This window comes from Heterodontus francisci, chromosome 2 (assembly GCF_036365525.1).
Source record: "Heterodontus francisci isolate sHetFra1 chromosome 2, sHetFra1.hap1, whole genome shotgun sequence".
In the NCBI taxonomy this organism is placed as follows: Eukaryota; Metazoa; Chordata; class Chondrichthyes; order Heterodontiformes; family Heterodontidae; genus Heterodontus; species Heterodontus francisci.
The window spans coordinates 10,049,712-10,076,522 of NC_090372.1; the positions used below are offsets into that span (position 1 = coordinate 10,049,712).

Below are 26,811 nucleotides of genomic sequence, written 5' to 3' on the forward strand. Positions count from 1 at the left end.
CAATAGAATGGCTCCCTAATCCAATTAACCCAAATGGATTTTGATCACCAGACAATGAATATGTAAGAAAGCCAGCATTCCAGAACATCTGCTAAGATGGAGAATCCACAAATGCAGGAGTTTGTTCAAACAGCTAGTCACATGACTAACCTGCTGGCCCAGATTTTTGTTTGAACTGCTCATAGCACAGTTTGGGTCATATTGCAACTGAACTTGGAAGAAGAGAGCCTCTCTCCTGGCTAGCTCTCTTTCTCGCGCAAATCTCTGGATCCAGTGAAGTCGCTTAAAGGTCGAGAGAGAAAAGTCACCTACATCGAAACAAGTTTTAAAGCGTGCACTGGGCCCCAACAAAACGGCAAGACTTACCAGCAATCAAAGACTCTACGTCAAACTCAAAGGACTGTAAATAAATCCCAGCTAGTGCCTCAAACTTTTCCCCTTTATTCTTTCTACTTTTCTGTCTCTATCTATCGCACATGCATGCTAGCATGGTTGTGTCGCATATTCGTAGGTGTTAACCGAATTAGAGTTTAAGGTTAATAAACGTCCACCTTTCTTGTTTAAATCTAAGAAAACCTGTCTGGTTGATTTCTTGGCCTTACAATTGGAGAGCAGTGAACAAGGATTCACCGAGGGGGAGCTAAAAACAGGGTTTTTAAAAATTAAACCCTGATACAGTTAAACCAGGCAAAGGCCGAGAGGGAACACCTAGACCCCTTTCTCACCTGGTCGTAACTGGGCCAAATGGCCACCTTCTATGCCATATATTGACTCCATGACTCTAAAAATCCAATCAAGCCTTTTGTCAATCTCTCCTAACCATCCTGCAACAATCTAGTGTCTGCTTCTTTTCTCTGTGAAGCACGAGACATTTTTTCCCCACTTAAGTAAGCACTGGTTGCTACTGTTGTCAGTATAGAGAAATTCCCCCAAATTTTACAGCAACTAGACATGTATCCAATGGAAATACATTTACACATACTGCTGAATATCTAATATAAGCAAAGTCTTGGCTATGCTATTTGTTGTCGGATCAAAAGTAACACTACCCAAGTATCTCAATATCCTGGGTTGTCTGTGGGATCAGCACAATGAATTAACACAGCTTTCTGCTGAGAATGGATACATTGCATCAGCGAGCCTGAGACAAGGATGTTTCCTCAGCTGAAGGGTAACAGAATTTGTGAAATTCACTCATCATATTTCTGATCATCTACAAGAAGTTAATCTGATCACTTGCGTTTACAGCAATAAAATCATTGGAAGGATTTGTGAGGGCAATATACCTACGGTAATGGAATTATTAGAAGGGTGGCGCAGTGGTTAGCACTGCAGCCTCACAGCTCCAGTGACCCGGGTTCGGTTCTGGGTACTGCCTGCGCGGAGTTTACAAGTTCTCCCTGTGACCATGTGGGTTTCTGCCGGGTGCTCCGGTTTCCTCCCACAGCCAAAGACTTGCAGGTTGATAGGTAAATTGGCCATTATAAATTGCCCCTAGTATAGGTAGGTGGTAGGGGAATATAGGGAAGGGGGGGGGGGGGGATGTGGTAGGAATGTAGGATTAGTATAAATGGGTGGTTGATGGTCGGCACAGACTTGGTGGGCCGAAGGGCCTATTTCAGTGCTGTATCTCTAAATAAATAATAGAGTACAGCCAAGTGCATGTTGCTGGCTGCAGGTTGTTACGCTGATGTCACTTTTATGTAGCTTTGATGTACTATGATTCAGTTGTAATATGCATGGAAGACATAAATCAAAGGGGTAGAATTAGAGTTGAGTGAACCACTGTGTGCTGTACTCATACTGGAATTGTGAAGTGTGAGACCCATGTATTCATACTGGATTGTGAGCTATGATGCCTCATTAAAGACCTCAGCACACTTACTGGATCATGTAATATGGTGTCCCATTCTGCACTGTTAAAACAGTATGGGTGTGTACTCTGATGTTTAAAGTAATGAGATAAACCAGAACAAGAAAGCAATCCAACATTAGTCACATTAAATATGCCTCAACTACAAAAAAAGAATGTCAGCTCTTTCAGATAGGTTCCTATCTACTATATTTAATGTTGCAAAACCTTTCCCCATGCATGTTCTTAAAAATACTTACAACTGAAGGATTTGCATAGATCATTTGACCTCACAATGAGCGACAGCTAGCTTATTCAGTAACCCTTCAAACCACCCATAAAAGTGAACTGAAACACTGCAACAGCCAGGTGCATGCATTAGAATATTAATCTATTTTTTGATAGCAGTCCCAACACTAGCAGCATTACAATTTACATGAAGTGACTCAGCTATGTTAAGCCTCTAACCTGAATTGATGGCAAGCAGCTATCGCCAGAAGGAGGCGATGCTTCCCCTACAAAGCCAGAGGCAATACAGCTGGTGCAGGTATGCAAAAGGCTGCCAAGGGATGACCTTTCTTTCTGGCCATCAATGGATTGAGTGTTAAATAGTAGAGGCCTGCAACTGTGACTTAATGGCAACTGTTGTGGGTGGAGGGTAAATTTTCTGTTCATCAAGGTGAGGTATGTTACTGCTGGGGAATGGAATATTTTCCATTTCAGGCATCCGAGAGCTGAATATTAGTTCAGAGGCAGGGAGGCCGTTTTGAGGTGGGAAAACTAAGTAGTATGGGTTTCCCAAACGACCTGCAGTTTCAACATCTGTACATTTTTTTCTGTAGGTTTCCTGCCCACAGACAGCCTGACTGACAGGCTGACAGCAAGTAGGTGGGTGGGGATGGGAAGCATATTGATTGTGGGGGCACTGTTTACTCGGTAACTTATCGAGCCTGGTGAAATCACTCCTGCTCCACCTGGCCCACAAGCAGTGCTGCGAAGATACTTAACTGATGAATTCAGGCCTTCCTGCCTCCTTCACCTGCCAGATTTCCCGAGGCCAGGGAAACGCAGCGGACCCTGGTTGAAAATAGAATCAGTTAAAATGAAGGCTCGCATCCTCATTGTAATATTTAAATGGTCAATCCGCCTGCAGCCAGCAGATTGGTCGCCCACCCCTCATCCAGTTTCCATTAAAACCAGAGGTAGCCGGGTTCAGTCCATTTCAGATTTTTAGCTTTTTAGCCTCCCACTCGAACCAAACCCACTCATTTTTGGGGTTAAAACCCCCCCCCAACTCCCCCAAACACTGATTAGTGTTGAGCACTCCCAGGCACGTTCAGCATTGTTGGGGCAGAAGCAACATCTTCCAATGTGTCTTATACTCTTGGCTTCAGAAGAGCATCCATAGTGCGTCTTTCCCTCACACTCCCATCTCCCCCCACCCTACCCTATCCCCATATCCACATCAGCTTTCCAGCAGCATCGCTGATTAAGGGCAGTTTTGACAAACACAACCCATTTCATGTACAACTGTCACAGCCAACGCACACAAAGTATCCACCATCAATCCAGGTAGGATGTGAATCCAGAAGCCGCTGACAACAAAGCTAATACATAATCTCAGCACAACATCCAGTCTCCACAGAACATGGAGAGATTGAGATGCTGGAGCTCTGTAATTCACCATAACAAAGCAAATGGTACAGATTCCAAAAGAACCAATACAAACAGAAATGCTTCTATTTGAGGCAGTTCTGTGCAGTATACGAGCAACAAGAATTGAGCCCACAAGTCAATCTGGCGAGCAATAGAAGAAATATAGAATCAGAAAAAAAAAAAGTGTTCTGGATCTTTATATCCTCCTCGAAAACAGATTTATGCTCATTAAAAGAAATTAATGTTTTCCACCAATTACTGCACAGCTTGAAACAGCAGGCGCTCACCACCCAGCCTAATTAGCAACATTTCACGGCATCTTAGCCTGCTTTCAATTCAAATGCTCCTGTGAAAACAATACAGTAACACGACAACAATATTATGAACTTGAAGATAGGAAAGAAAATGGTCACAAAATAAGGCAAAGTGGCGTAAGTAAATGCCACCTAAACAGTTCTAACTCTCAGAGCTCAAGCTATAGCCCATCTCAATCAGTGCAGATCTCATAAACCAAAACTCAGAGCATCACATAAATCTGGCTCAATCATTCAAAGCAGGAGCTAAAGCTCTGGATACTCATCACTGGTCACATCGTAATGTCTTGCTGAATCCTTGAAATCTCCATTACAAATTTTTCAGACAGCCTAAAAACACACTTTATCCAAGGTTTTATAAGGTTATTTTGCGAAACTTTGTTTTGGAAAGAAGAGCCACTTTCGTCAAAATCAAATCATCAAACAAGTGATAGAATGTACTGGATATTGTCTTCAGCGGTATAAAAGAGAAAATAAGATAAAGATCCACCTTATACATTTTAACAAGGACAGCATCCCTTCAAAAATACAACTCTGCCCTCTTGCTTTACCTTTTTGTCCACTCTTCTGGATCTAGGCCACGCTCAATTGCAGCATTTTCTGCAGGCAAACCAAATGCATCCCATCCGATCGGGTGCAAGACCTGCAATTTACAGAGAACAGGAGTTACAAAACCTCAAACTGAAACAAGTATTTTTATTTGCTTTTGCTTCAAGTATTAGCCCAGCACTGTTCAATAAGGCTCAACCATTCAGGTACAACTCTTACTCCACAAAAAGCAGCAGACACATGCTGCAGGCCAGTTACTTACATTCATTATAAAAACAGCTTTAACTGAAATAAAGAAAGGTAAGCTCAGTGGGATGTTATGGTCTTTTCCTAAATCCTACTCATTTATTACATATGATCTATTCAACTTACGAACAAGGAAACAAATTTCAGGAACATTGGCCTGCTCGGAGATGTTTGTACATAAGGAATGCTATATAAATACAAGTTGGATAATAGTTATCGTTTTTAATAATGGCTTCTAAAAACTGAGGATTAACAATTTATTACTGTTTCAAAACATTCATCTTAAGACTGCTTACAGAGCAGTACATCGTCCTGTGTCAAGAAATCTGTGTGTAACGATCAGTTCAGGAGTCATGAACGATGCCTATCCAAGTCATTCGCAGAAGCTCACCAAAGTTCCTAACTGAGTATAAGGAACATACATTGACCAATTCATACCAATCTTTACTTTGTAAGCTGTTTAATTACCCTTGGGTCAATATCCTGCTTTGTTGGGACCTCAGCAATCTTTGTTTCCTATGCCATCAACAACAACTTGCAATTATATAGTGCCATTAACTTAGTAAAACGTCTCAAGGTGCTTCTCAGGAATGTTGTAAAATTTTATTTTATACCAGTGTTGTGATCAGAAGATAGCATTTGCAAATGCACAGTTTAAACCAATTCGGCCTACATTACTTGCACCAAGTCCTGTTCATCTATCACCCATGCTCACTGACCTACACTGGTTCCTGGTCAAGCAAAACGCCTCGATTTTAAACTTCTCACGTTTGTTTTCAAATCCCTCCATTGTCTCCCCCCTCCCCATCTCTAATTTCCTCCAGCCCCACAACTCTCAGAGATCTCTGCACTCATCTAATTCTGGCCTCTTGAGCATCCCAGATTTTAACTGCTCCACCGTAGGCACTGTGCCTTCAGCTGCCTCGGCCCTAAGCTCTGGAATTCCCTCCCTAAACCTCTCAAGGGCAATTAGTGATGGGTGACAAATGCCAGTCTTGGCAGCGACACTCACATCCCATAAAATAAAAAACCTCTCCACCTCTCTTTCCTTCTTTAACACACTCCTCTTTGACCAAGCTTTTGGCCATCTGCCCAAATATCGCCTTATGTGGCTCAGTGTCAAATTTAGCTTTCTGTGAAGTGTCTTAGGACATTTTTATTCCACTAAAGGCACTATATAAATACAAACTGTTGTATTAGCTGATCAGTCATTGTTCTGTAATAATCCCTAGGTTGTGATCTTGAGCTGTGAGAAAGTTGATATGTTGCCATTTACAGAGGTGTAATCTGGTCAGAAAGAGACCATACTGTACTCCAAGGAATAAGGACTTTTTTTTATTTTTTTTGTCCCCTCTCATTCTTCTTCTGGTTGCCTTGTGCCAATCACCATAACCTCAAGCCCCAGGTTCTGAAAAGAGAAGCTGGTCTCTGGAGGAAAACACTGTTGGAGAGATTTCAAACACAGAACAGGCAACTCTGTTGGCAAGTTTAATAGATTTGTTACGAATTGGGTGTGTTTTTATCCACTGGTTATATCGCAAATGTTGGTTTCGATACTATAATCCTGAGATTGCCGGCCAAACCAGATGGCTGCTGAAAAGATTTCAAAAATCGGACTTGCATACAGATGAAACTACAGCTTAGTAATAAATATAAGTACATGCAAAATACAGCAATATTGATAATTATAAAAAAAAGTCTAAGGAACACTTATTTGGGCAACAGACCCTATCCTGCCCTATTCCCTGATGTTGTTTTACCCCATACCTTTTTTAATAAACTTATTAGACTTCTTGCATTCAGTTATTTTATTACTGCTTATTTCTTTGAACCTGAAGTATGTTATCTTTAACATTATGATCTGGATTTTACTCTCACCCCTTTCTCTTATCATTTTCACTTTTATTATTGTTTAGGCAGAATCCCAAGATATAGCAGAGGTTTTAAATGGCTACTTTGTATTAGTCTGCATTACTGAAGATGACGTTAGAGTACTTATAATTCAACATTGGTCAATACCTGAGCAAACAGTTGCGGATATAGCCCTAGCTAGAATTAGTGATCTCAACAGAGATTAGGCTGCCGGCCCAGACAGCATTCGTGCTCAAAGGAGTTGGCGCTGCGCTCTGCAAGTCACTTGGTAACAGTTCACGGAGTCTGAGATTGTTTGGCAAGGTGCTACACGAGAGGTTACTAAGTAAGGTTGCGCCTTGAGACTTTGGGGTCAGATATGGAAATGGGTAGAATCTTGTGGACAGAAAGTAGTTATTAACGCTAGTGGTTCTGCCTGAGGATTGGTGACTAGTGGAGTCTGGCAGGAATTGGTGTTGCTCTTCGTCATATCTATCAATGATTTAGACAATGGCACCAAGAAAAACTGCAAGTGTTAGTATGGCACAAAGATACGTGCAGCTATTGAGGCCTTAGATGATTTAAAAATATAGGTTACAGGTGGTTCTAGATGTGAAGGGGGAAAATGCGGCTCTATGCAGCAGATGTCTTTTAGTACAGATATATGTGACATAAAGCACATGGGTAGCAGTAACTTCAAATCTATAGGGGCAACTCCAAGTCTATGTATGTATCAAACAGGGTTGCAGGCTCAAAGGCACTAGCAAGGGGAAGGTGGAGCGCACGAGTCATTAAACGCCAATGACCAATGCCACAAAGCTATTGAAAAAACAACAGGGTGCCAAGCAATGTTCCCACTAAGCTGCACGTCCATGGCTGTGCAGCAGCCTGGGAAGTACTATGCAGACCTTGTTCCGCGTTAAATACCGCACATGCATGGCTGTGCAAAAGAACGTATACCGCACATTGAAAAAGCTGGTCGTGCTCAACAGCAAAATGTTAAAGGGAGCATTGGTGTCGAAATGTATTGCTGGGACAATATAAAACTAGAAATATCTTCTCTCCATATGCAGGTCTTGGTCAGACCTTATCTAGAATACCATGTCGGGTTTTAGTCCCAGAACATGGTGGGAGATAGAAGCTTCTGAGAAGGGCCATTGTACTGATACCCAGTTTAAGAATCCTCTGCCATCACGATAAGCTGAGAGAGCTGGAACTGTATACTTTATAAAAAAGTGTAAACTTCAAGGAAATTTAATTGAAGGCTTCAAAGTACCAAAAATGATTAAACTCAGTCTGTGAATAGGCTAGACAAGTTAGATAGATTTTTTGGGGGGAGGAAATAGTGATGGCATGCAGGAATCATGCCAGCATGGGATTGGCTCAATGGACCAGCTGTGTTTTTACCAGTCCTTTATATCTTTAGCCCCCACTTGCTATTTGTTTATCAGTAGATTTTGTACTCTATTAGTTGTGATTTGTTGGTTTATGAACAGTACATTTGAGCAAATCGAATGCAGTCTAGAAATAAGACCTTTACAAATGTAGACAGATGAGACACAAACAGGTCTGTTGAACTCTGTAAAAAGAGAGCATGACTATACAATAAAGAATAGCATTTATTTCTCAAACAAAATCTTTAAGTAAGCCCCTGTTCTAATACTGGTATGTATCATACAAAATTGTGGATTGCTTTGTTCCAATTACAAATTATGTGAAATTCAAACAAAAAGAGATGGCAGCCACAACTGTGACATTTAGTTTGTGTTTTCCAATACAATCATTAAACAGAAGAGATTTAATAATGCTGTACAGATCGTATAGCAGAAAAACTGCACTTTGGAATAACTGCACAGAAACCCTTGAGTATCAGTTGACTAAACACTCTTGCGTTTGACTTCATTTAAGCCCCGACACTGCTAGCTTTTCAACTGGCACTGCCGACTCTAATCCCATTTCCCTTCTCTTTCACAAAATCCTTCCATGCTAATTGCACAGTGTGATTTCAACCTATTGTGTTCAACACCAATTATATTGGACATGCTCCCAGCATGTTACCTGGAGAAGGACTATTAAAAGCTGTTAAAAAGAACATTGATGCTAAACCAAGTAAAACCATCAAGGATGAGAAAATCAGCATTTGGGGAGAGGAAAGTATTTTAAATATGAAGAATTTCTCTGGTGTTTGTTATACTTAAAAAGGGGGTTTAAAATAAAAGAAACTCCTACAGATGGAGAGATGTCTAATTATATCTGAGAGTTTCAGCACTGTGGAGATCCACTATTTCAGGTCTGAGCCTCACACTGGGGAGCTGCTCTGCTGACATCAATTCCAAGGAAGTCAGGGAATTACTGCATCGGGAATCCTGTTGATAACCAACCACTACTGGCCTGGAACGTCAATAGTGAAGTTCCCCAAATATAGAGAAATATTCAGCACTGACCAAGGGCTGCTACAAGCCTGCAATGATTATTCATTTAGTGTACAGTCTCGTCTCAATAATACAACTTTAAAGTAAAGGAGTGCTCTCAGGAAAAGTCCTTTAAAGGGCAAACACAGCTCCCAATAAGATACAACTTATTCTGGGTCCAAAGAGCAGAAGTCAGAGCCAAGGAATGTGTGTGCCTCCTTTGATTAACTCTGTATAGAAGGAGCAGTTAAAATGCTGAGAGCATTACTTGGAATTCACTGGTTTGCACTTGAGCCACAACGGGAAGGTCCTTCAGAGTTATCTCTGGTGCACCCCCATGCTGCCACCCCCCCAACCATTTCTCATCTACCTGCTGTTCCTCAGTGACATCATCCAAAAGCACAGCATCAGTTTTCACATGTATGCTGATGACACCCAGCTCTACCTCACCACCATCACTCTCAACTCCTCCACTGTCTCAAAATTATCAGTTTACTTATTCAACATCCAGTACTGGATGAGCAGAAATTTCCCCCAATTAAATATTGGGAAAACCAAATCCATTGTCTTCAGTCCCTGATACAAACTCTGTTCCCTAGCTCCTGACTCCATTTCTCTCTCTGTTTGAGGTTGCAGCAGACTCTTCATAATGTTGGTGTCATATGTCACCCCGAGACCAGCTTCCTACCACATATCTCCGCCATCACAAAGACTGCCTATTTTCACATCCATAAAATCACAACTCCACCTCAACTCAATTGCTGATTAAACCCTCATCCATGCCTTGGTACCTCTAGACTGCACTCCTGGTCTTCCTCCTATACTCTACCCTCTGTAAACTCTGTTGCCTGTGCCCTAACTCGCACCAAGTCCTGGTCACCCATTAGCCCTGTGCACACTAACATACACTGGCTTCGGTTAAGCAATACCTCAACTTTACAATTCTCAACCTTGTTTTCAAATCCCTCCATGGTCTTGCCCCTTCCTATCTCTAATCTCCGCCAGCCCAAAAGCACTCCAAGATGCTGTGCTCTTCCATTTCTAGCCTCTTGAGCACCCACCTTTAGTGGCCTTGCCTTCCGTTGCCTAGGTTCTGAGCCTTTCTGCCTCCCTTTTCTCCTTTAAGATGCTCCTTAAAACTTACCTCTCTGATCAAGCCTTTGGTGACCTCCCCCAATATCTTATGTGGCTCGGAATCAAATTCCACTCCATAACTCTGTGAAATGCCTGGGGACGTTTTATTACATTAAAGATGCTACATAAATTCATGTAGCTGTTGTTGCTTAGGCCACTGGAAAGCTCTCAGTTCAGTGATCTAGCATAAGGAGGACAAGCAATTGCTGCCAAGACACACAGATCATTGCTCACGTCTGAGCTGCAAGCAAAGCCTACCCAGCTGAGATGCTCGAATTTATAGCGATTGATTTAAAAACTTGTCTTTAATGAACTAATTGGCCATCTGATGTAGACACACAAATCAAAATTAACACAGAAAGATGTTTTGTTTTACACTATTCCAAGATATTGTTATTGCTGTCCATCAGAAATCACATAGCTGGGCCCCAGTGAGAATGGTTACAGATTCCCTTGTCACCAAGCTCACACTAATTATTCAGACGTAAATCCTGTCAGTTCAAGTACGTAGATATAATGAGTTTAAATAGAGGTTACGAGTTGTTGAAATACAGGCTAATCTTTTTAATGGTCATTTCTAACATTTTCAGCACATTCGGGATAAATTAGTTAAAGAGGTAAATGCAGCTGTTGAAAAACACAGCTGTTATTGGAATCAAAAACATGGCGACAAGCAGAAAATAGAGAAGAAATAGGAGTTAAGGAAGAGACAGACCTATTAGAGTTAGCAAAGGAATGCCTTTACCAGAAAGGAATGACACAACAGCTGTGAAAAGGGTCAAAGTAGCAAGAAGGTAGCTGCAGAAATCAGCAATGGTCAGAACAAGAATATTAACTGCCACCAGCTTAAGAGAGAGACTGCAGGCAAACAATGCAGTAATAATGGCAACCCTCTCGATCTTAGAGATAAAGCAGATTAACAAAGTGCAAAGAATTTCATAGCATGAAACAATATTTTTAATGCCCAAAGCAAAGAACTAATGAGGCCGTTATACTGCATAAGTACAAGGCTATTTTTATGTCACACCAACACAAGACAAGTCGAACAATCTAGCAAGTTAGGGCTGATTCAGTACTTGTTCAACCTGTGTTAAGACCACTTTTAGAAGAACACAAAAAATAAGAGGAGTAGGCCATTCAGCCCCTTGAGCCCGCTCCGCCATTCAATAAGTTCATGGCTGATTTTCTACTTTCACTCCACCTTCCTGCACTATCCCCATATCCCTTGATTCACTTAGAATCAAATAATCTATCAATCTCTGTCTTAAATATATTCAATGACTGGGTATCCACAGCTCTCTGCGGTAGAGAATTCCAAAGATTCACAATCCTCTGAATATATTTCTCCTAATCGCAGTCCTAAATGTCCAACCCATTATTGTGAGACTGTGACCCCTAGTTCTAAACTCTATAGCCAGGGGAAACATCATCCCAGAATCTGCCCTGTCAAGCCCCTTAAAACGTTTATGTTTTAATGAGATCACCTCTCATTCTCATAAATTCTGAAGAACACAAGTCTAGCGCAGTCAATCTCTCCTCATAGGATAATAGCCCCATCCCAAGAATCAATCTAGCGAACTTTGCTCACTCCCTCCAAGACATTTATATAACCTTCTTTAGGTAAGGAGACCAAAACTGTCCCTGCTCTCCTCAAAGCTGTATGTAATAGCAGAATGTCACCAGGGACATAGGAACATCGGAGCAGGAGTAGACCATTCAGCCGTAGAGCATTTCCAACATTTTACACTTATTTAACTTGGGGTTCCTCACCTGGTGGCATTCAAGCAATAAGACGCAAGTGTTACCGCCAATCACATTCATGAGTTATGTAAATGTATCAAATATGAACATACATCAAGTTCTATTTACATTATGGCCTACTACTCAGCTCTTAAAGTCTAAGGTGAACTCTTGCCAAATGGGTCATTCTCTTTTACTATGAACATACTTGTCCTCTCAAGCCTGCTCTGCCATTCAATAAGATCATTGGCTGATCTGTCTGTATCGCGAATTCCATATTCCCATCTACCCCCGAGAACCTTTGATTCCCTTGACCCTGCCTCCACCACCTTCTGAAGCAGAGAGTCCCAAAGTCGCACAACCCTCAGAGATAAAATTCTCCTCATCTCGGTCGTAAAAGGGTGACCCTAATTTTAAAACTGTGCCCCCTAGTTCTGGACTCACCTACAAGAGGAAACATCCATTCCACATGCACCTTGTCAAGACCGTTCAGTATCTTATATACTTCAATCAAGTCTCCCCTCACTCTTCTAAACTCCAGTGAAAACAAGCCCAGTCTGTCCAACCTTTCCTCATAAGACAACCCACACATTCCAGATATCAAACTAGTAAACCTCCTCCGAACAGCCTCCAAAGCATTCACATCCTTCATTAAATAAGGAGACCAAAACTGCACAGTATTCGAGATGTGATCTCACCAATGCCCTGTATAACTGAAGCGTAACATCCTTACTTTTATTTTCAATTCCTCATAATAAAGGATAGCATTCTATTCCGAAGAAGGGTCACTGACCCGAAACGTTAACTCTGCTTCTCTTTCCACAGATGCGGCCAGACCTGCTGAGTGAATCCAGCATTTCTTGTTTTTGTTTGTGATAGCATTCTATTAGCCTTCTTTATTATTTGCTCTTCCTGCATACCAACTTTTTGTGGCTCATGCACTAGAACATCTAGATCCCTCTGCACCTCGGAATTTTGCAGTCGTTCTCCGTTTAAGTAATACTCTGCTTTTTTATTCTTCCTGCCAAAGTGAACAACTTCACATTTTCCCACATCATACTCCATCTGCCAGATTTCTGCCCAATCATTCAATTTATCGATATTGGGCTGCAACCTCCTTATGTCCTCGACACAACATACTTCCCTACCTATCTTTGTGTCATCTGCAAATTTAGCTACCATGCCATTGCTCTGTTAAGATTTTCTTTAATTTGTTTCATGGGATGTGGGCGTCGCTGCCTAGGACAGCATTTGTTGCCCATCCCTAATTGCCCTTGAGAAGGTGGTGGTGAGCTGCCTTCTTGAACCACTGCAGTCCATCTGGGGTAGGTACACCCACAGTGCTGTTAGGAAGGGAGTTCCAGGATTTTGACCCAGCGATAGTGAAGGAACAGTGATATAGTTCCAAGTCAAGATGCTGTGTGGCTTGGAGGGGAACTTGCAGGTAGTGGCGTTGCCACATGTCTGCTGTCCTTGTCCTTCTAGGTGGTAGAGGTCACGGGTTTGAAAGGTGCTGTCTAAGAAGCCTTGGTGCATTGCTGCAGTGCATCTTGTAGATGGTACATACTGCTTCCACTGTGCGTCGGTGGTGGAGGGAGTGAATGTTTGTAGATGGTGTGCCAATCAAGCAAGCTGCTTTGTCCTGGACGGTGTCGAGCTTCTTGAGTGTTGTTGGAGCTGCACCCATCCAGTCAAGTGGAGATTATTCCATCACACTCCTGACTTGGGCTTTGTAGATTGTGGACAGGCTTTGGGGAGTCAGGAGGTGAGTTACTCGCTGCAGAATTCCCAGTCTCTGACCTGCTGTTGTAGCCACAGTATTTATGTGGCTGCTCCAGTTCAGTTTCTGGTCAATAGAAACCCAAAGATGTTAATAGTGGAGAGGTTTAAGAGCTTTGATAGAGGTGTTGAAAATTCTTAATGGTTTAGATGAAGTAAATAAGGAGAAATCTTTTCCACTGGCAGAAGGATCGGTAACCAAAGGACGCAGATTTATGGGGTTTGGGAAAAACGGACATGAGGAAACCTTTTTTTTAAAAAAACAAACATGTTGTGATCTGGAATGTACTGCTTGAAAGGCTGGTGAAAGCAGATTCAATTTTACCAATCAAAAGAGAATTGGATAAATATTTGAAGGGAAAACATTTACATATTGAAAGAGCAGGGGAGTGGGATTAAATGAATTGCTCTACCAAATAGTTGGCACGGGCACAATGGGCCAAATGGCCCCCCTTCTGTGCTTTGGCATTCTATGGTTCTATCACCTGGATAAGCTGATCTCGTTCTGCTTCAGGTCCAAAATCAACTTCTGAGTTTGGCAAATGCTTGACTGTTTAAGCTAGTCGCAGAAAGAGAAAACTATTCCAAGATAATCACCTTCCAAACAAAGAATTTCAGCTATTTTCTAACAAAACGTGGCAATAGAGGCTGATGATACATTTAAATACAGACGGTCATGCAGGCCCGACCTGCCAAGAATGAGGCACATTAATTTTGCCACCTGGACATTAAATTTCAAATTGTTGCTGAGAAGAAAAGGCCTGTTACAAAGTGTTGCCAGCCCCCTGGCTGGAAAGACATTCTTGCATATTAACAGACAGTGTTTGTAGACAAAGGACCATCCCCTGACAAATACAATACACAAGAACCAAGATGTGGTCAGACCAGTTAGTCACATGACTAACTGGCTGTTGCAGAGCTTGAACTGAGTTTTAAATTGGAAAGACAGTGTTTGAACTGGCAGAAAGCTCTTTACTCCTGGACTGAAAAAGACCTCCTGCCTGTCTACCTGCTCCCATCTCTTTCTCACGGAACTGCAAAAAACCCACTGAAGACACATGAACCCCATGAGAGAAAAGTCTCCTACAGTGAACAAGGTTTAAAAGAAGAATACTGAGCCCCAACGAAAAGCAAGGTCTACCTACAATCAAGGACGCTACAGTGATCTCGAAGAACCGTAACAAGAACTCTTCAGATATTGCCTCAAACTTTTCCACTTTATTTTTCTTCTGCTCTTTTCTGTCTCCATTTGCATATGCATGCTAGTGTGGGCGTGTTGTGTATCCATAGACATTAACCGAACTAGAGTTTAAGTTGAATAAAATTTCACCTTTCTTCTTTAAACCTAAGAAAGCCCATTTGTGCTTTGTTCTTTGCCTTGTAATTGGAAAGCGGTGAACAAGGATTCGCCAAGGGGGAGCTAAAAACAGTGTTTAAAATTAAACCCTGTTACAGTCAGACCAGGTGAAGGCTGAAAGCGAACCCTAGACCTCTTTCTCACCTAGTCGTAACACACACACACATACACAGACCTCAGCTTCTGCCGTGAGAGTTGTGCAAGTCGTCAGTGCAAATCCACTCACACCAGTACCAACTATCGCTGAATCAAATTTAATATAACGGATGTTGCATTTTGTTCTTTCGATTTTGGGCGATCAAAAAAATACAAGTCAGCGTCCCAAAAATTTTTCTTTTCATCATTCTCAGGATGTAAGCATCGCTGGCAAGGCCAGCATTTATTTCTTATCCTTTGTTGCCCTACAGACGGTGGTGGTGAACCTGAAAAGTATCATTTTGGTCTTGAGATTTTATGAAGATAAAAAGATATTCAGGTTGCGTCACTTCTTCCTCTCGTGACTGGATCTGACATGAGAAACACCCAAAATCACGGATGCAGAATGCTGCGGATACATTTTACAATCTGAGACAGCTTCCACTGTAATGAGGTTACCTGAAATCCACGCATTCTCTGGAAGTGAGCCATAGTGTCACTGATTGTGTACACACGAACGTGCCCCATATGGAGTTTTCCAGAAGGATACGGAAACATGGAAAGGACATAACACTTTGGCTTTGATTTCTGAGAGGAAAATAAAGATAATCTGTGAAAAAAATATTAAACAATAGTCACTGAGTCTTAAGTTTATGATGCTGTACACTACATTCACTAAAGAATGATATTTTTCAATCTACATATTGAATGTGATGTAGATTAGAGTTACTAAGGATAGAGTAACACAAGGTACCAGTATTTAACACAACAAAACAAAAGCAAAATACTGCAGATGCCAGAAATCTGAAATAAAAACAGAAAATGCAGGCAATTCTCAGTAGCTGAGGCAGCATCCGTGCTTTCAGGTTGATGACCCTTCATCAGTTCTGATGAAAGGTCACTGACCCGAAATGTTAACACTTACTTTCTTCATAGATACTGCCCGACTTGTAGAGCATTTGAAGCATTTTACACTTATTTAACTTCGGCTCCTCACCTAGTGGCAGTCAAGCAACAAGTCACAAGTGTTATTGCCAATCATATTCACAAGTCATGAAAATGTATCAAATATGAACACACATGAAGTTCTATTTATATCATGGTCTACCACTCAGCTCTTAAAGTATAAGATGAACTCTTGTCAAATGGGCCATTCCCTTTTATGCTGTTAATTGTTTTTTTATTTGTTTCATGGGATGCAGGTGCCGCTGGCAAGGCCAGCATTTGTTGCCCATCCTTAATTGCCCTTGAAAGTGGTGGTGACTGCCTTCTTGAACTGCTGCAGTCCATCTGGTGCAGGTATATCCACACTGCTGGGAGGGAGGTCCAGGATTTTTATCCAGCAACAGTGAAGGAATGGCGATATAGTTCCAAGTCAGGATGGTGTGTGGCTTGGAAGGGAACTTGCAAATGGTGATGTTCCCATGCATCTGCTGCCCTTGTCCTAGGTGGAAGAGGCTGTGCGTTTGGAAGTTGCTGTCAAGGGAGGTTTGGTTAGTTCCTGCAGTGCATCTTGTAGATGGCACACACTGCTGCTACTGTGCGTCGGTGGTGGAGGGAGTGAACGTTTATGGTTTCAGACAGGCTGCTGATCAAACGGGCTGCTTTGTCCTGGATGGTGTCGAGCTTCTTTGGTGTTATTGGAGCTGCACCCATCCAGGCAAGTGGAGAGTATTCCATCACACTCCTGACTTGTGCCTTGTAGATGGAGGACAGGCTTTGTGGAGTCAGGAGGTGAGTTACCTACCACAAAATTCCCAGCCTCTGACCTGCTCTTGTAGCCACAGTATTTATGTGGCTGGTCCTGTTCAGGTTCTGATCAATAGCAACCCAAGGATGTTGATAGTGGGGGATTCAGCAATGGTAATGCCATTGAATGTCAAGGGAAGATGGTTAGATTCTCTCTTGTTTGAGATAGTCATTGCCTGGCACTTAAGTGGCATGTAACATTCACACCACACATCAGCCCAAGTCTGAATGTTGTCCAGGTCTTAATGCATATGGACTCAAAGTGCTTCAGTATCTGAGGAGTTGCGAATGGCACAGAACAGTGTACAATCATCAGCAAACATCCCCATTTCTGACCTTATGATGGAAGGAAGGTCATTGATGAAGCAACTGAAGATGGTTGGGCCTAGGACACTACCCTGAGGAACTCCTGTAGCGATGTCCTGGGACTGAGATGATTGACCTCCAACAACGACAACCATCTTCCTTTGTGCTACGTATGACTCCAACCAGCGGAGGGTTTTCCCTGAATCCCATTGACTCCAGTTATGCTAGGGCTCCTTGATGCCACACTCAGTCAAATGCTGCCTTGATATCAAAGCAGCATTTGACTCTCACCTCACTCCTGGAGTTCAGCTCTTTTGTCCATGTTTGGACCAAGGCTGTAATGAGGTCAGGAGCATTGTGGCCCTGGCAGAAACCCAAACTGAGCATCAGTGAGCAGGTCGTTGCTGTTTAAGTGGGGCTTGATAGCACTGTCGATGACACCTTCCATCACTTTACTGATGATTGAGAGTAGGCTGATGGGGCCGTAATTGGTCGGGTTGGATTTGTCCTGCTTTTTCTTTGTGGACAGGACATACCTGAGCAATTTTCCACATTGTCGGGCAGATTCCAGCGTTGTAGCTGTACTGGAACAGCTTGGCTAGGGGCACGGCTAGTTCTGAAGCACAAGTCTTCAATACTATTCCCGGAATGTTCTCAGGACCCACAACCTTTGCAGGATTCAGTGCCTTCAGCAACTTTGTGATAACTCGTGAAGCGAATCAAATTGGCTGAAGACTGGCATCTGTGATGCTGGGGGCCTCAGAAGGAGGCCGAAATGGATCATCCACTCAGCACTTCTGGGTGAAGATGGATGCAAATGCTTCAGCTTTGTGATTTGCACGGATGTGCTGGGTTCCCCTATAATTGAGGATGGGGATATTTGTGAGCCTCCTTCCGTTAATTGTTTAATTGCCCACCACCATTCACAACTGGATGTGGCAGGACTGCAGAGCTTTGATCTGATCTGTTGCTTGTTGGATCGCTTAGCTGTCTAGTGCATGCTGCTTCCACCGTTTGGTGTGCAAGTAGACGTGTGTTGTAGCTTCACCAGGTTGATACCTCATTTTGAGGTGTGCCTCGTGCTGCTCCTGGCATGCCCTCCTGCACTCTTCATTGAACTAGGGTTGATCCCTTGGCTTGATGATAATGATAGGGTGAGGAATATGGTAGGCCATGAGGTTACAGATTGTGGTTGAATATTAAGGCGTTGCTGCTGATGGCCCACAGCACCTCATGGATACTAGTTTTGAGTTGCCCGATCTGTTCCAAGTCTATCTCATTTAGCATGGTGGTAGTGACACACAACACGATAGAGGGTACCCGCTGTGTGAAGACGGCACTTTGTTTTCACAAGAATTGTGCAGTGGTTACTCCTATCAATGCTGTCATGGACAGATGCATCTTCAGTAGGTAGATTGATGAGGACAAGGTCTAGTAGGTTTTTCCCTCTTGTTGGTCCTCGCACCACCTGCCAGAGGCCCACTCTGACATATGTCCTTCAGGACTCGGTCAGCTCAGTCAGTAGTGGTACTACCGAGCCACTCTGGGTGATGCACATTGAAGTCCTTCAACCAGAGTACATTCTGTGCCCTAGCCACCCTCAGTTCTTCTCCCAAGTAGTGTTCAACATGGAGGAGCACTGGTTCACCTACTAAGGAAGGGACGTAGGTGGCAATCAGCAAGAGGTTTCCTTGCCCATGTCTGACCTGATGCCATGAAACTGCATGGGATCCGCAGTGAATGGTGAGGATTCCCAGGGCAACTCCCTCCCAACTGTATACCACTGTGCCACCATCCCTGGTGAGCCTGTCCTCCGGTGGGACAGGACACACCCAGGAATGGTGATGATGGCTTCTGGGACATTGGATGCAAGGTATGTTTCCGTATGACCGTATCAGGCTGTTGCTTGACTAGTCTGTGGGACAGCTCTCCCAATTAAGGCACAAATCCCCAGACATTAGTAAGAAGGACTTTGCAGGGTCAAAAGGGCTGGGTTTGGCATTGTTGTTTCCGGTGCCTCGGTCGCTGCAGGGTGTTCTGTCTGGTTTTATTTCTCTTCAACTTTTGTGTAGCGGTTTTGTACAACTGATGAATGGCTTGCTAAGCTATTTAATAGGGCAGTTAAGAGTCAATCACATTGCTGCGGATCTGGAGTCACCTGTAGGCCAGACCAGGTAAGAACAGCAGATTTCCTTCCCAAAAGGACATTAGTGAACCTGATGGGTTTTTACAACAATCACTAGTAGTTTCATGGTCACCATCATTCCAGATTTTTATTAATCAGTTGAAATTAATTCTTTCTTTTGGGCCTCCTTATCTCGAGAGACAATGGATACGCGCCTGGAGGTGGTCAGTGGTTTTTGAAGCAGCGCCTGGAGTGGCTATAAAGGCCAATCCTAGAGTGACAGGCTCTTCCACAGGTGCTGCAGAGAAATTTGTTTGTCGGGGCTGTTACACAGTTGGCTCTCCCCTTGCGCCTCTGTCTTTTTTCCTGCCAACTACTAAGTCTCTTCGACTTAATTAGTTAAATTAAATTAATTAGTCTTCAAATTAATTAGTCGAATTTAATTAACTGAATTTAAATTCACCCAGCTGCCATGGTGGGATTTGCACCCATGTCCCCAGAATATTAACCTGGGTCTCTGGATCAGTGACATTACCACTACGCCACCGTCTCCCCCGTTTGTGGGCATTGGGGAAGCACGACAGATCACTAATGGCCCGTACACTGGTTTAAAAGAAAAGAGGCAAGGACGGCTAAATTTCAGGATATGGGCATCACTGGCAAGGCCACCATTTATTGACTGTCCCTGGTATTCTGAGCCTCAAGGGGCTGAAGGACCTACTCCTATTCCTGCGTTCCTTCCTTAATCCTAGTTTGACACGTGGTTGTGTTTTTCTGTATGTTTGTTGTGATTTTTTTTTTTAAATACTTACGTCTGTTTCAGAAATAACCTGGAATTGCTCCTTTAGTCGTGAATGCCAGCATCCTTCTACGCGTTTCCTCGTCTCAGCTCTGTACTCTCTTTCCCACGTTCCTGCCTCACTGGAAATGTTTCTGCTGTATCCCACTGCCCGCCTCCCATACTGCTGAAGTAAACTGGTCCAGCCACTAAAATGTTGTTTTTTCAAGCAAGAGGAGCAATGCCCCAGCTTCCAGAAAGCAGCCTTCATCTTTTGTACAATTGGGCACCTTTAAAAATCATTGAAAATAAAAAACAATTGTAGTAACGAGGAAAAACAAACTTTAATTTTTTTGCGGCAAGTAAAGGGATCTCACACAAATAATTAAAGAGTTAAAATTCATAACATTTGGCATAATTCCTCAGTCAGAAATATCAGCCCACTAGCACTGGTTAATAAATGTATAGAATACACAGAGCACAATAAGTCATTCGGTGCAGTTTATTTTCATGTTGGCAAAATTTGAAAACTTTTTTATATCTCCACTATAAACAGAAAAACAATGGTATATCTCACTTTTGTCACTTTAGGGGTGGTTTTTGGCCACTCGCAGGAAACCAGCAGCAGTTGACAGGAAGAGAGCAACAGCTGCCTAGAGGAGTCAGCGGAGAACCTTCTTCCACGTTGTACAGATACAGAAATCATTAAAATTAGTGACGCAGTTTAATGAGGCCATTAAAAAATAGACAACAAAGCACTTCTAGAGGGATAGAATTGAAAAGCAGAGCAGTTATGTCAAATTTGTACAGGACCTTGCTTAAACCACAGTTGGGGCTCTGTGAAAAGTTCTTGTCCCTATATTATAAAATGGATATAGAGGTATTGGCGAAAGCACAGAAAAGATTTACTAAGATGATACCAGAACTGACAGGTTATACCCAACAGGAAAGATTGAACAGGCGGGGGCGCTTTTCTGTTTAAAAAAAACTGAGGGGTGACCTGATAGAGGTCTTTAAATTTGAAAATGTGTGATCGGGTAGAAGGAAAGAAAATGTTGCAGGAGACCCTCAAACTAGGCGCCATGAATACAATAGCCACTAATATGCCCAATGGAGATGCCTACAAGGAGTGGTTGAGGCAAATAGCACAGATGCATTTAAGACAAAACTAGATAAGCACATGAGGGAGAAAGGAAAAGAAGGATATACTGATGGTATTTGATGAAGAAGGGGTGGGAGGAGGCTCCTGTGCAGCATAAACACCAGCATGGACCCATTCAGCCAAACAGCCTCTTTTTGTGATGTAATTACCTCCTTGTTCCTCTTGGCCACACCTTCTGCTTCTTCCTGTCATCCCACACTCTGTTGCAAGTTGGCTAATCCAGGGTGAAAGCCCTTGCCTAGGGCTTATAGTAACCCGCATCCACTGGTTTTACATGAGAAACTGGCACACAACAGGACTGATTCGAACAGCACTGCAGGAGATCCTGCCACTCACACCTGTGGAAGAGGCAGCCATGGAAACCATAGGAAGCCACACAACAATCAGCACTGGAGCTGGGGAGGCTGGAGACCTGGCATCGAAGAGTCTGTTAAATGCTAGTTCTTCCTCTACTTGTCCTTTCCTTCTTGGTTCTGACCTCAGAACACCAGGTAGTAAAGTGCAAATTGGAGCCTAGCCTTGAAATGCTTTCAAGCTTTTATTTACAGAGACACACATTGCATACCATGCATCTCTAAACAACAACCCATTTCAGCCTACTATGTATGTTAGATTTATGTGTACGGGTGAATCCCCAGTTAAAGCCCACCCAACTGAATCCAATAAAACACACAATTAATATACAAGTAACACTCTATTTTAGACTTCCAACATCACCGTGTCTCAGCTCATCTTCTGCTGAAATCCTTATTCATGCCTTCGTTATCTCTAAACTTGACTATTCCAATGCTCTCCTGGCTGGCCTCTGTAAACTTGTCGTCATCCAAAACTCTGCTGTGTCCTTACTTACATCAAGTCCCATTCACTCATCACCCCTGTGCGCACTGACCTATATTGGCTCCCTGTTAAGCAACACCTTGCTTGTATAATTCTCACCTTTGTTTTCAAACCCCTCTATGGCGTCACCCCTCCCTATCACTGAAATCTCTTCCAGCCCCACAACCTTCAGACATTACTGTGCTCATCTAATTCTGGCCTCCTGTACATCCCTGATTTTAAACACTCCATGAGCAGGCATGCCTTCAGTTGCCTGGGCCCCAAGCTCCTACATTCTCTCAGCCTCTCTCTCCTCCTTTAAGATGCTACTTAAAACTGACCTCTTTGACCAAGCTTTTGATCACCTGCCTTAGTATCTCTTTATGTGGCTCAGTGTCATATTCTGTTTTATAATGATCCTGTGAAATGCCCTGGGACGTTTTATAATGTTAAAGGCACTAAATAAATACAAGTTGTAGTTTGGCAGGGAAGGAATAGTGAGCCCACAGCCGAGCTCGCTCGAGGACCGGTTACAGTGACAAAGCAGGGAAGGGAAAAAAAGAGAACAAATTAACAAAAAAGGGGAACAAAATCCGAAGGAATAAAAATAAACCAGGCCAGGCCCATCGATCAGGGAAGCAGCAGCAACTGACTTTTATTGTGAAAATAAAACACAGAAAGGGGGAGTTTAAAATCCGCCTCACTCTCGTGGCTGACAATAGATGGCAGACGCTCTTGAAATTGGATGTTTTGTTTTATAAAAGGCTGAGCAGTGATCCTGCAACAAAAACTCACCTCACTGCCTGGACGCCGCCATCTTGTCCGCTCTCAACAAAACTTTATTTAAAGCCACCCTCCGCGAGCAACTTTATTGACATCAGGCGGCGCAGACCGGCAGGAGGCCACATCCCGACGCGCCGTGCGCAGGCGCGTTGCCGGCTGCCGGCTGCATGTGCTCCGGAACCCTGAGACTCACCAACGTTCCATGGACACTCCGCCCCCACGTGGGTTTGATTGACAGGGTTCCTGGAGCCTTTTGGCAAGGTTCAAGGACGCAGCAATCCTGCCACTGCACCCATCTTTTTATTAAATATTTCTTTCATGATGGAGCAATCAAGATGGCAACTGAAACCAAAACAATACTGCAGATCATAAGAAATAGGAACAGGAGTAGGCCATTCGGCCCATCGAGCCTTCTCTGCCATTCAATAAGATCATGGCTGATCTGATTGTGGTCTCAACTCCACTTTCCTGCCTGCCCCTCATAACTCTTGACTCCCTTGTAGATAAAAAATCTAACAGCCTCGAATATATTCAATGACCCAGCCTCCACTGTTCTCAGGGATAGAGAATTGCAAAGATTAAACCCTCTGAGAGAAGAAATTCCTCCTCATCTCTGGCTTAAAAGGGGGACCACATATTTTGAAACTGTGCCCCCTAGTTATTGGCCCACAAGGGGAACATTCAGCATCTACCCTGTCAAGCCCCCTCAGAATTTTATATGTTTCAATAAGATCTCCTCTCATTCTTCTAAACTCTAATGAGTATAGGCCCAACCTGCTCAACCTTTCGTCATAAGATAAACCCTTCATCCCAGAAATCAGCCTCGTGAACCTTCTCTGAACTGCTGCCAATGCAAGAATATCCCTCCTTCAGTAAGGAGATCAAAGTTGTACGCAGTACTCTAGGTGCAGTATCACCAATGCCCTGTACAGTTGCAGCAAAACTTCCATACTTTAGTACTCCATCCCCTTTGCAATAAATGCCAATATTGCACTTGCCTTCCTAATTACTTGCTGTATCTGCACGCTAACATTTGGTGATTCATACTATTTGTGATGCTGGTAATCTGAAATAAAAATTAGAACATGCTGGGCATACTCAGTGGGTCAGGCAGCATCTGCAGAGAGAAGCAGAGTTAACTGCCCCCGATATTAACTCGAAGGCGTGTTGGGAGCGGGATTAGGTTTTTTATGTTCCAAAAATATACTTTATTCATTAAAAATTGCAAAAATACATTAAAAACAGCTCAGAACAGTTCAAATTTCACATCCCAGAAAGCACAATAGAGATCACAATCTTCGATTCAGAAAAACATGACAATTCTTGTCATTCCATTTTAAACGCAATGGGTTCCAGTCCCTTGGTATGCTATGGCGGGAGGAGGACCTTACACAGTGGCCTTTCCCCATGACCTTGGAATGTGCCAGTCTGCAACACTCAGTCATAGACAACTCCTTGCACTGGAACACCAGCAAGTTTCGGGCAGACGAAACAGCGTCTTTCACCAAGTTGATGGTCCTCCAGCAGTTGATGTTTATCTCGGTATACATCCCTGGCAACAGACTGTGGAGCACTGAGTCCTGCGTTACGGAGCTGCTTGGGATGAACCTCGACAAAAACCACTGCATCACTTTCCACGCCTGCTTTGCAAAGGCACATTCCAGAAGGAGGTGGGCACCTTCCCCCCCCCACCCCCCCCCACCCACAGCCACCTCAAGGGCAGCGTGCGAAGGTGGTGGGATTCCGGGCGTGTGGGAAGAATCTGACCGGGAGTACCCTTCTCACCACCAGCAAAGCTACGTCTTGGTGCTCGTTTGAAAGTTCTGGTGGTGAGGCAGTCAGCTCGGGGAACCATCCGACAGGATCCAGCATCTCCTTTTCCCGTAGGGCCTTGGGGACATTCTGTGCAGACCACTACCTGATGGACTGCTGGTCAAAGGTGTTTTTCTGCACAAACCTTTCCATGCAGGATAGGTGGTACAGCACGGTCCAACTGGATGGAGCATTCTGTGGCAATGTGACCAGACCCATGCTTTGCAAGCGTGATTAGGGGAGAGGGGGGGGCAGGGTTCAATATCGCATGGGAACCCGAGAAGGAATTTCAGTACATCTGTGCGTGGTACTTTGGCACAGCCACCTCATTATCATTTTACTTCCAGTTGTGTGGCAGTGGATGTGATGAAGGCCTGCATGATGCGATCTTGATGCCTGCATTTAAAGGGCCAATCCAAAGATGGAATTTGGAGGAGTTTGGAGTTGGAAGCAAGAGGGGAAGAAATTTCACAGTGAATTCAGGATGCTCAATGGCTGTGCCCTGCTTCAATGATGCTTCCCTTGACATACTGCTGGGGGATGTGAGGATTTGGAGAGCAGTACTCTCCTCTGGCAATGGGAGGAAGAAACCTGCTGCTACCACAAAGGAACCGTGGCTGGAGTTAGCCAAGGAGGTCAGTAGTACGAGCATTATACCATGCTCCTGGATTCAGTGCTGCAACAGTTTAATGACCTGACAAGGTCAGGAAAGCTGAGCACAGCTGCACATTCCCTTACACCCTGCTTTCAGCATCACCGCGTCACCTCACTCTGCCTTGTCAAACTGATTCCATCACATCACTCCTCCCACCCACCTTATAGTGCAGCCATTCACCTCTTTCAATGCACCTACTCACATCCCATCTATCCTCAAAGACTTCACGTTTCAGGTCGATGGCCTTCCTTCAGATCTTCTTCGCAACTTTGTCAGCAACGTTAACTCTGTTTGTCTCTCGACAGATGCTGCCTGACCTGCTGAGTATTTCCAGCATTTTCTGTTTTTATTTCAGATTTCCAGCATCCGCAGTGCTTTGCTTTCGTTCTGTGTCAATGAACCCTTTCCCACTCGCAGGTAAGAAAGCGGCCGTAAGTACTGATAATTTTTACTGCCTTATTTCCATGAGTTTGATTCAAGCCCCTCAATTGCCACTGTGTGTTCTCACATTGCGTTCAATGCTGAGTTTCAAGAAGCTCAGGAAACCCATGGATGTGGTGTTACATTTAAAACTGGGTTGAAATATCGCTCCAATTGAGTGCTTATCATTTGATAACAGGTAGCCCACCTCTCCCGAGTGGGTTACACGGAGGCAGCTTAACACTCTTAAGTTAAACGTGGAAGCTTGCTGCATTTAACCCCCCACCTGCACCCAAACCCACGCACTCCTCCAGGTTAAAATTCACCAGTGATTCAGGTCGTCAGAACTGGATGAAGTTTCAGATGTAACACTTTTCCCTCCGGGCTGGAGGTTTCTATGACCTGTCCCAGAGTCATCATCCTCTGGATCAAACATGTGCAACATGTGCAGAGTGTGGGGTCACAACACTCCATTTAAAGGGGAAGTTGACAAGTTCCTGAGAGGGTATTGCCAATGACAGGGAGTTAGTGGTTAGATTGTGATGTGGTGGCAGCAATAGTGGAGCTTCAGGGCGTTGGACATTAATTGTCCGGAGGTTTTTCCAGAATCAGCCACGTTTCTTTGTCTGTTCCAAGAGACAATGTTTTTGGAGATGGAACTGCAGTGTGCGAGGTTATACTGTTTTCTGTTTTGGTCGAGTTAAATGGGTTTGATGGTCTTTTTATATGTTTGTTGGTGCAGACTGGGGATCGACGCTGGACCCTACCTGGTGTGTGGCTCAGAGATTTCACCCAGTCAGTAACTGAAGCACAAGGACAATTGCCATTCATCAAACCCCGATTGGAGAAAAAAAAACACAACCTACCTAACAGAAACTCTGGTCCCTGATCTCTTTCCCCTTTCTGTTCTTTACTATGTTCCATGCACAGATCAGGGAACACACAGTAAGGTTCAATTTATTCCACATTTACTTCCGGGTGTTAAACTTCTCTCATTCTCCCATCCCACCCGAGACCATGTGATGTCCAGGGAGAGGTGAGAAACCAGACTGAGAAACCCAGGCCAATTTGGGGAAAAGAAATCTTGGAAATTTCTCTTTGTCTCCATGAAGTGATTGAATCTAGTGCAGGAGATCACTCTGGCCCTGATAATACAATGCATTACAATGCAATTGTTTTTT

At 43.5% G+C, this 26,811-nt stretch overlaps 1 protein-coding gene across 5 annotated transcripts in view; it reads right to left on the bottom strand.

Annotated features, from left to right (window-relative positions):
• lars2 (leucyl-tRNA synthetase 2, mitochondrial) overlaps positions 1-22,842 on the bottom strand; it is a 100,379-nt gene extending 77,537 nt beyond the window's left edge. Inside the window, exons 1-5 of one of the 5 annotated variants that reach the window (XM_068054373.1) lie at positions 22,756-22,835; positions 20,560-20,656; positions 20,017-20,272; positions 15,484-15,612; positions 4,374-4,465 (exon numbers count right to left, since the gene is read on the bottom strand). In XM_068054373.1, coding sequence (XP_067910474.1) covers positions 4,374-4,465; positions 15,484-15,612; positions 20,017-20,253 — 458 coding nt within the window. In that variant the 5' untranslated portion in view covers positions 20,254-20,272; positions 20,560-20,656; positions 22,756-22,835. The other 4 variants (XM_068054368.1, XM_068054359.1, XM_068054381.1 and 1 more) reach the window with 4 other exon arrangements.
• Between the last annotated feature and the right edge of the window lie 3,969 nt (positions 22,843-26,811).